Raw genomic sequence first — 9,903 nt, 5'->3', positions numbered from 1 at the left:
CAACTATAGATTATAGAAATACAGTGCCACCTCTAGTTCTGCATTTGGAAATAGGACTTTACGTATAACCATAATCTTAGTCTCTTAGATCTCTCACCAGAACATATTATCATATATCCACAACAAAAGTGTCAATTAAATGTTACAATTATTGAACTATATAGGGCCTATTAGTGGGTTCACACTTTTAATGGCCTAGCGGTCATTTTTACGTCTGACAAAAAGGCGACTGTACTAAACGCCGGTAGGGAACCAGGGGTACAATCCCTAGGCACGCTATACGTTATCGCATTGATGGTTCAGGCTACCGCTCCTAATAAGAAGATAGAAAATCCTTCCAGACGGACACGGACATGAGGCCCCGGATAAACCGACGGGCGAATGAAGGAGGGTGTAACGTATGACAGAGATCGCATGCCGCCGAGTCATGAGCTGGCTCCCAATCCACCAGCATGCCATTGCTTGCACGTCGGGAAAATGCACAATAAGAACGGGTCCCCAGCTGATGCGTGCTCCAGACCAACACAAGGGCGACTATACCACCGTTCCTACTGTCGACAGCAGGATCCCTGAATCCCTTGCTTTGCTCTCGCAGGAAGCGAACGTACCGGGTCCCGAGCAGTGGTCCGTATAGATCGTCCTCGGACCAATCCACGTTCTGCACCGCGGACGCCACCCGTGTCACTCTCATCACAGCGGCATGCAAATCACATGAGGAATTGGCCGTGTATTGGTAGTGTTCAAAGACATCATGAAGCATGGGCAGAGACTGTTCCCCAACTGCCTCTCTGCTAGCTTCAACTATCTCAGCCATGTCGGGGAACAGATTGCTCGGGCGCGTCTCCTCCAGCAGCAACATCCCCAAAGACTGTTTCAGGAGCTCATTTGCTGCATTGTTGGGAGCAACAGTTCCGTCATCGCCAACAAACCGACACGTCCCCGGCAATGGAGTATCTTCCTCCAGGAGCAAGTGCACATCGCGCCGGAGCTTCTGGACCAAGAGGCCGTCTCTTCGTAGAATAAACTTGCAGAATTGGCATTGCTGGTTAAACTTATCATCTGCGAGGCCTTTTTGGCGCCGCGTCGTCCACGGCACCCGAGTTAGTTGTCGACATCGGAAACACTCGATTGCAACGTCGTCAGGGTCGGCAAGGTTGTCCCATGCTAGCTTGTTCGTCTCCTCGAAGTGCACCTTGGCGGATTCGGAACATGTATACGTGAAGCTCTCCCGATCGATACACTGTGAGACGAGCTGGAGGGGGAAGCCTTCCATCCAGAGGGCCATCTTATGGTGCCGAAGACAATCCTCGCCGAACGCTTTGCTATGTAAGGTCAATGCATGGAGGACCATCAAAATATCTGCCGCAAGTCAGCCTCTCCCGGTGTCGAGCTGCCTGATACTTACCTAGTGGAGGCATCCGATCCGTCGTCCAGTATGGTTTTTCGGTATCCTGGCCTGATAGAAAACCCGGTGTGCGCAGGATTCGTAGGCAAGTCCACCATACGGAGAATCGATGGATAGCCCGGGAGACATAGATTGACCATCGGCGTTCCTCCACGATTGTTTGTCGAGTCCTCTGGTCTGGTTCCGTATTGATGTCGTGGACATGTTCGGACCTAAATAGACCCTCTTTTCTTGATACGGTCTGCTTCAAGTTCACGAAACATCGGAGGAGATGCTGATGTTGCAGACATTCCTGCGCAGACACGATACGCGCCGCCGTGTGCAGCAACGGGGTGGCTTCGGAGAGTTGTAAAGTCCCGGGTTTCTCCCCAACCATGATGTTGTGTGATGTGTCAGAGTATGAGATTATAAGTATGGTATGCCCCGCCGTAGACTGTACTGATCGGACTTTCTTTATCCCACTGACTCCAGCATGATGGACATCGGCCTATCAAGATACCGAGTAGTTCCGTCGACAGCTGGAGTATCCTTTTACCCTGTACGGAGTACATCTCGGAACTCGGCCTGCTCACAAGGCTGGCGGGGAATCATGACTTGTTTGTTGCCCTTTGTTAGTGTTGTTAGTGCTTACGGCTGATCAGTTAAACTGGATGAGGAAGTTCCTGTGGGGTATTATACAACGCCCGACGCTTAACCTGACATTGCTCCACAACCCTTAGTGGTTGGTTAGGGTAAGAGATCAAGATAACAAGTAGAAGCATACAGTATCTAGCCCTTTCAGCATTACTAGCCGACGTTTTCAACAAGTATGATTTGTCATCTTGGACTTCAGAGCTTCGAGCCTAGGGCTATGCCTCTAATTGGGAGCATGCATCTGTCCACCAGAAGACACATAGAAAAGATCCAGTCAAGTGTAAAGGCGGTGGAAACGCAACAAGAGTCTATCGATGCACGCCTTGGAAATGTAGTCCGGGTAGCGAGATGATGATGCTAGCATGGAACCTTATCAACTTCATCCGCCTGTTGAAGGTTTGCCCAGAGAATGTCTCTTGTCTTTCTCGGTCTAACTGTATATCGTAAATGGTATCCTCTTCATATACAAACAGCGGAACTAGGGCTCCTATTTACCGGCTCAACAGTCTAAACGGATCTGACCTTTGACCCAGTGGTGCCAGGGCTCTAGGTGATATGACACGGCTACACGATATCATTAACTTGGCAGATGAAGCCATATCTTGCCATTCTCGCATAAAGAATCCAGTCGTTCGCAGCGCACATCTATGCAGGGGACCGAGAAGGATCTCCACGATACTCATCGCTGACGGAAGTGGAATTCCAATCCGCTGAACTAGCTACCACTCAGTGTTAGTCTTGAGTACAAGGTATTTGCTCCTCCACACTTCCCTCGTCCTTGGTTCAGCTTGTTCAAACCCCATTGCCATGGGACGCTGGGTCTGATAGAGTTAACATGCTATGTCCAAGTTAACACGCAATTGTCGAGAGGCACAAGTACTGGCTCCTCAGTCCCAATCCTTTTTGATACATGAGGGACTGTAAGGGGCTGTAAGAGGAACTGCCCTTCGACATCGAGGGACCATAATCGAAGCAATAGGACTTTAGGATCTATTGACTCTTCTATGTCATTACGACTTGACCTGTATAGGCCAAGATCTGGTGAGTTGTACAATGCCGGCACAACGGGTCAATTGACATCAGTGGCCACAGCTGTCCCTTGCTGAAAACCTGGTTCTCGACGACCCAATATGGTGGCTCGCATTCAGCACAGCCTGCGTGGATTCCAAGGTCTGGACAGCAGTGACATGTTTCTCTACAGCCCGTCAGATGGCATATAAATCCGATGTACTCCGTCGTAGAAATCTCCAGAGAAGAACACCTGTATCATAAACACAGAATGGTCTCCATCAACTGTGCATCCGCAGGATGCGACTCGAAGAATCGCATATGTCGCCCTCATCCACTCGGTAAGATCAATCCCTGCATGCGACTGCCTGTCAAACTAACGCAGCAGACCCTCTGTCTGCGGACGAGATCATACTCTCTGCGTCTCTCATGCGGGAACACCTTGCTTCAGGCCGTCTCAAATTCAATTGCATTACGCTCCACGAGCCCTCGAGAAGCGAGTACGCCGCCTTCCGCACCGGCACACTCATCCATCCTGACCGACGCTCCTTTGCCATCATCATACACAAGACCAACGAGGTCCGCGAGGTAGTGACCAACCTGACCCAGAGAAAAGTCGAAACATGCAAAACCGTCCGCGACGTGATCGTGCTCCAGACACCGGACGAGGAAGCCCACGCCGAGGACGCTGCCCGACGAGACCCCCGCGTCGCGGAAGCATGTCGCGAACTCGGCATCACCGACATGTCCAAAGTATACTTTGACGCCTGGTCCATCGGGTACGACGAGCACTGGGGCACCAAGCGACGCCTCCTCCAGGCGATCCCGTACTACCGCGCGTCCGCGCTGGACAACCAGTACGCGCACCCGCTGGACTTCACCATGCTGGTCGACAGGGAGCGGAAGGAGGTCGTCGCGGTGAATGTGCGCCGGGTGCATGGGCAGCGTACGCCGCTCCCTACCGCCAGCCACAACTACCACCCGCAGTTCCTGCGGGAGCACTATCGCTGGGACAGGCTGCGGCCCATCCTCACCACGCAGCCGTGCGGCGTGTCGTTCCACATGCACGGCCACGAGCTGCACTGGGCCGCGCTCAGACTGCACGTCGGCTTCAACTACCGCGAGGGCATCGTGCTCTCCGATGTTCGCGTGGAGGAGGACCTCGGCACGGGCGAGCGCCGCGAGCGCATGCTCTTCAACCGCATCAGCATCGCAGAGATGGTGGTCCCGTATGCGCATCGGCATGCGTTCGATGTCGGCGAGTACGGCACCGGCGTGTCGACGAATTCCCTCCGTCTCGGCTGCGACTGCAACGGGGCCATCCAGTACCTGGACGCCATGCTGTCGGCCTCGGACGGCACGCCGTACGTGATCAAGAACGCCGTCTGCATCCATGAGGAAGACAACGGGCTGCTCTACAAACACACCGACGACCGCGACGGCACCGTCGTCTCCGCCCGCGACCGCAAACTCATCATCTCGCAGATCATCACCGCCGCCAACTACGAATACGCCTTCTACCACTCTTTCACCTTGGACGGCACCTACCGCTGCGAGGTGAGGCTCACCGGCATCCCGAGTACGTCCAGCCTGCACCCGCTAGACTTGGCCGCGTCCCGGAACGAAGTAGCGAGGGGCGTCGACGCGCCCAACCACCAGCACCTGTTCTCACTCCGGGTCGACCCGGCCATCGACGGGGACCGCAACACCGTCGTGCAGAACGACCACGTCCTCGCCGAGGATGCCTCGTCCGACAGCGCGTTCTACACGCAGAAGACCGCCCTTTGCACGGCCCGCACAGGCGCCAGCGACTACTGCCACGAGACCGGCCGCACCTGGGACATCATCAATCCCAACCGGATCAACCCGCGGTCGAAGAAGCCCGTCGCATACAAGATCATCAACAACGACTGTCCGCCGCTGCGTGCGCGGCCGGGGGGCAGGTTGGCCAAGCGGGCGGCGTTTGCCCGCCATTCGCTCTGGGTCGTGCCTTACCAGGAGCGCCAGATCTTTCCTGCGGGTCAGTATGTGTGCCAGAGATCCGGGGATGTGGATCATCCCGACAACACGGATATCCTCGACTGGGCCGCGCGGGATGGATGCATCGAGGACGCCGATATCGTGTGCTATATCCAGTTTGGAGTGACCCATGTCCCGCGCACGGAAGATTTCCCCATCATGCCAGCGGAAACCGTCGGCGTGACCTTGCGCGCGTCGAACTTTTTCCAACAGAACCCGGCCCTATGGGTGCCGCCATCTGGTGTCTCACGACCCGGCGTATGTCATAGAGAAGCCTTGGAGACAACCGGCACCAACAAAGCAACCAAAACGCATGAGAACGTTTGTTTGAACGCTGTGTCTAGTCTTTCGGGACTGAGCCTGTAAAGCTTAGGTTGGTAGATTAGTCGAAGATCTGACTCCCCAAGGAGACCGACCCTTCACAGCGTTGGTATGCAAGTACAGTACCAACAGGCATAGATGATCCAAAAGACCTACAGGTGTACCTCGATCTGCTTCTGGCCGAAATAGAACTGCTTCGGACACCTACAACTGCACAATCCAATGACTAACAGGTGCTATTACCCTCGAGATATACAGCCCAGCACCATACTCCCATCATGACAGAAACTAGAATCCCATGATACTGCCCGTTCGGTTCTAATATACACCATAATCAACGGCAAGAAACCTGCGGAGCCAGCTCGGGATGTGTATACCGAAACCGACATTATCTTCAAACAAGGGCAGGATAAACCACGTCATAGGAAAAAACACAGGAAAGGTAGAGAATAAAACTCTCTGCTCGTGCGAATGCTTCGTGATACAGATGACGCTGTGCGAACATCTCATGCGATTAGTGTAAGTCTGATGCAAATCATAGTCTTAAGGCGTCCAAAATCTTCTTCGCCATCTCGCGGTATTGCCACATGCCTCCAGCCACTTTCTTAAATTGAATTCCGTGGAGCGAGAACAGTGGCACCTTCACAATGAGGATCTCGAATCGAAGAACAAGGTTCTCGCCCGTGTCGCTCTGCACACGGGTGGTAGTCTCGCCCATAACCCGTTCTCCCCCGGCATTGGGATCAGGAGACGCAATAAACTCGTCAGAGCCGTCCGAATTACTGACAAAGCTGCGATCCGGCGGGCCACGAGTGCGACGTTGAGACTTGGGGGTGCCGCGGGATTCTTCTTTGCTGTCATCGTGGCTCAGCAGTCCTCCGAAGCTGATCCGCCGACGGTGGTTAGACACATGTCCTTGTCGTTCAGGGCTCGGAGGGCCCACGTCCACCACCTTGTCGAGCTCAATACTGGGGGCATGCCGGCAGCTGAATCCACCCTTGATCTCAACAAACTCGACGGAAAGCTGTTTCAAGACGCGGATGATATCCGCTCGGATGACAGGAAGGGGCTTGCTGCTAGTAGTGGAAACACTGAACAGGCCCTTCAGGTATACCGGCTTCGACAAATCTTCGCCCTCGTTGGCGCTCTCAAGTGCCGTGCCAGCGCCGGAGATGTCTGCATCAGTCTCCTCCGGGACATTGGCCTCTCTAGCGGCGTCCCGGCGAGCGCGTCGGGCCTGGATGCTCTCACGCCGCGCGTGGCCCAGAGACATCGTCCGCGTGGCATGGGTGCGGGCGTGGGCTTTCGGGTCCTTCGCGGGGGTCTGATCCTTGCCCGAATAATCCGAACCACTCGTCTGAGGCGGGGCGGTTCCCTCGGCTTCGTTGCGACGCGCAGCTCGTCGGGCCCGGTAGTCAGCCGAGTTCACGCTAGCGGATCTCTCCAAGAACTTGTTGGACCGAGAGCCCGGCTCTGATCCAGGTGCTTTGAGAAGATCTTGGTGTTGTGGCTGACTACCCGCCGAAGGGATCGTGGATGATGGTTCGGCGCGCCGTGCCCGTCTCATGCTGAACCCTCTGGAGAGCGGAGAGGCCGAATCGGCAGGCGGTTGAACGTTCAATTGGGGCGTCTGCGGGCTTCCAATCCTTCCACGCTCGGGATCGCGGCTGCGCTCCTTTGTTCGTCGGGTGCTGAATCTTCTCAAAAGACCTGCCGCAGCACTTTCCTTTTTCATGGGAGTCTCGGGTTGTGACATGGGAGGGACTGGAGAAGCCTGTCCGGGAACGAGGTTGAGATGCTTGACCCCATCTGCAAGATCATCATCTCCATGGGTCCTAGCGCGAGGACGAGACCGTCTTGAGGTGTCTTTCTCGCCAGGGACCTGGTACTGATTGGTGTGTGCCGCTTCCGGCGCAGGCAGGTCCGGCATCTGTAGCATGGCATCGCCTGCGGACTGAGGAACGCCGAGGGCCCCTGGGTTAGTCTCGGCTCTTTCTCTCTCAAGCTTCTCTTTGACGAGATAATAGATGGACAGGAGGGGACTGTAGGCATTGAGTGGATCATGTCCCAGCTGTACCGCCTCTGCGGACGGGACCGAGAGTGTATCGCGGCTGACGGAGTTTCGGCGCTTGTAGAAGTCAAACATGCCCCGCTTCTTTTCGCCATGACTCGGCAGGGGTTGATCACGAACGCTGTTTCGCACAGCATGTTGATAATCCTCGGATTCTATGATTTTGGTGAGCTGAGCCGTGATATAGTCCGGCGGCCCAAAGTCGAAACCGGTCATCTTTTCAATCACATCGGGATCGAGTGGGAGCTGCAACGGCTCACGGTGGGGTAGATAGCTATCCGGGGGACCATTGAAGCCTTTGTTCATCCAGGGGTGGTTCATGATTTCTGCCAGACTCGCACGCTGCTTAGGATCCGTAACCAGCATCCGGGAAATAATGCTGCGGCATTCTTCAGAAGTTTGGTTAGTGTCTGGTCTGACGCAAAGGCGCTAGGACTGAATACATACCTGCGGTCAGTCCCTGAGGAAATTCGAAGGCGCCCTGCTTGATCTTGGCATGGAGTTTCGGCATGCTCTGATCATCGAACGGGACCTTTCCACAGACCAGGACGTAAAGAACAATCCCGAAGCTCCATACATCCACCTCTGGGCCAGTATACTGCCTCGCCTGCAGTAATTCGGGGGCCGCGAAATACAGACTGCCGCAGAAGGTTTTGAGGAGGCTCCGGGGAGAGAACAGGTTGCTCAGACCGAAATCGATGATTTTGATGTCACCAGTCTTGCTGATCAGAATGTTTTCAATCTTCAGATCACGATGCACGATGCTATTGCGATGGCAATAATCCAACGCACTGGCAATTTGACGCGCGAACTTTCGCGCCTGCTTCTCCTTCAGCTTGCCGTGGGAGATGATGTAGTCCAGCATCTGACCCCCGTTGACGAGCTCGAACAGCATATACCAGTGGTAGTTGGTCCGGACGACATCGCGCATCCCACAGATATAAGGGTGGTTGACGAGGCTGACAATAGCGGCTTCCCGAGCGGTCCGAATCTCCTTTGACCGATCAGCTCTCTCGGCATCGCGGGAGCTGCGGTGTTCCTCGGTCGACTGCCGAGGGACAATTTTCACGGCCACCTAGTCGCGTCAGCATTATCATCCTGGTTTGGTTGACATGAAATGGGATCCAAGGAGGGGCTACCTGTTCTCCGGTCTCGATATTCTTGCCCACCTTCACCTTACCCATGCTCCCTGCACCTAGAGTTTTCCCCAATGCCCACTGGCCGGACGGGGTGGTAATGGTCGTGCGACGCTTCGATGGCATTGCAGCAGCAGGGTGGAGTCGCGACGCGGAGGGTGGTTGCGTGACCGCAGCGGCACCCTCTGCCACGACGGGACCTGCCGTCGCCATGTCGATGCTGTCTCGCTGATGACCCTGAGCCGACAGGTTCCTCTGATGTTTGGCGGCGGATGAGTCGGAGCGGTGGGTGGTGGGCGGTCGCTCCTGCGACCGCTCCCTGGAGCTACTCCGACGCGCGGGGGCTGGTTGGGCACCGTCCCGACGAGCTATGTGATCGAAAACAGCGTGGTTTGAGGGGGGACGACGGTCATAGGCCTGAGACTTGGAATGGTAATGCTGGTGCGACTGGGACTGGCGTTGCGGCGAAGGCTGGGAGGCGGTTGAGGGTCTGACGGCAACACTTCGAGTTCGGTGAGGCAGGTCGGATGAAACAGGGCGAGAGGATGCAGGTCGGGACGAGGTCGAGTGGCTGCGGACGACCGATGGCGACGCGGATGACGCCGTGGTGGACATTACGATAGGGGGAGGGGATGGACTGGGTCAGGGATAACCCAGGGAAATGAGTTCAGCGGATGCGAGTGAGCACGGGGGACGAAGGAAGGAAGAAAGAGGATAGGAGGCCGACGACGGGGGTTGGGATGGGATCAGGTCGTGTAAGGTTGAAAGGGCCGATCGGGGGAGCGGGCGGGGGAGTTTGGGGGAGACGTTGGGTTGGCGTTGCTGACGACCGACCGCTCACAGCCAGCAGATGGAGGGAGGCGGAGCCCCCATGTAACGAGGAGAAATGGATGGAGGGGTGGATGGGAGAAGTGAAGGGAAGAGAATGAAAGAGAGAGGGGAGGGAGAAGAGAAGAGGGAAGAGTAAGTAAGAGGGAGTGTGTGGATGAGAGAGTGATGAAAGGGGAAAACAGGAAGGAGAGCAACTTCAACCGCATCCAGATTAGTTCGGGATAGACCGCGGATGCCCGCATCATTGGTGGAGTCCTACTACACAGTGTTCTACTACTAAACAGCTAGTTAATCGGCAGTTTCTCATCACTTCACAAAAAGAAAACACACAAAAGACACAATAAAAAAAAGAAAAGATCGAAAAAAAGAAATAGACTGATCTCGTGTGACCATCGTCAGGGTCAGGGATACACAGTCTTGTTAAATCCCTCGACTATCACTCGTATCCTGCACGAGATTTCCTCACTAGCAACTGGTGG

At 55.1% G+C, this 9,903-nt stretch overlaps 3 protein-coding genes across 3 annotated transcripts; 1 reads left to right on the top strand and 2 right to left on the bottom strand.

The window, feature by feature from the left end:
• Positions 1-313: 313 nt before the first annotated feature.
• On the bottom strand, positions 314-1,781 carry ATEG_00309 (uncharacterized protein; the record flags this gene model as incomplete). The annotated part of the gene is made up of 2 exons (XM_001210395.1): positions 314-1,359; positions 1,406-1,781. 2 exons carry the CDS (start codon positions 1,779-1,781, stop codon positions 314-316), a joined length of 1,422 nt encoding a protein of 473 aa, XP_001210395.1.
• Positions 1,782-3,317: 1,536 nt separating this feature from the next.
• ATEG_00308 (peroxisomal copper amine oxidase) lies at positions 3,318-5,431 on the top strand (the record flags this gene model as incomplete). Its single annotated transcript, XM_001210394.1, has 2 exons — positions 3,318-3,387; positions 3,435-5,431. The coding sequence occupies 2 exons, from the start codon at positions 3,318-3,320 to the stop codon at positions 5,429-5,431; spliced, it is 2,067 nt and encodes a 688-aa protein (XP_001210394.1).
• Positions 5,432-5,921: 490 nt separating this feature from the next.
• Positions 5,922-9,208, bottom strand: kin1 (putative serine/threonine protein kinase Kin1; the record flags this gene model as incomplete). The annotated part of the gene is made up of 3 exons (XM_001210393.1): positions 5,922-7,846; positions 7,905-8,532; positions 8,597-9,208. The coding sequence occupies 3 exons, from the start codon at positions 9,206-9,208 to the stop codon at positions 5,922-5,924; spliced, it is 3,165 nt and encodes a 1,054-aa protein (XP_001210393.1).
• Positions 9,209-9,903: the final 695 nt, after the last annotated feature.

This window comes from Aspergillus terreus, genomic scaffold, assembly GCF_000149615.1.
Source record: "Aspergillus terreus NIH2624 scaffold_1 genomic scaffold, whole genome shotgun sequence".
NCBI classification, from domain to species: domain Eukaryota; kingdom Fungi; phylum Ascomycota; class Eurotiomycetes; order Eurotiales; family Aspergillaceae; genus Aspergillus; species Aspergillus terreus.
Note: the sequence above shows the minus strand (reverse complement) of the source record. Positions and strands in the feature narration are given on the sequence as shown.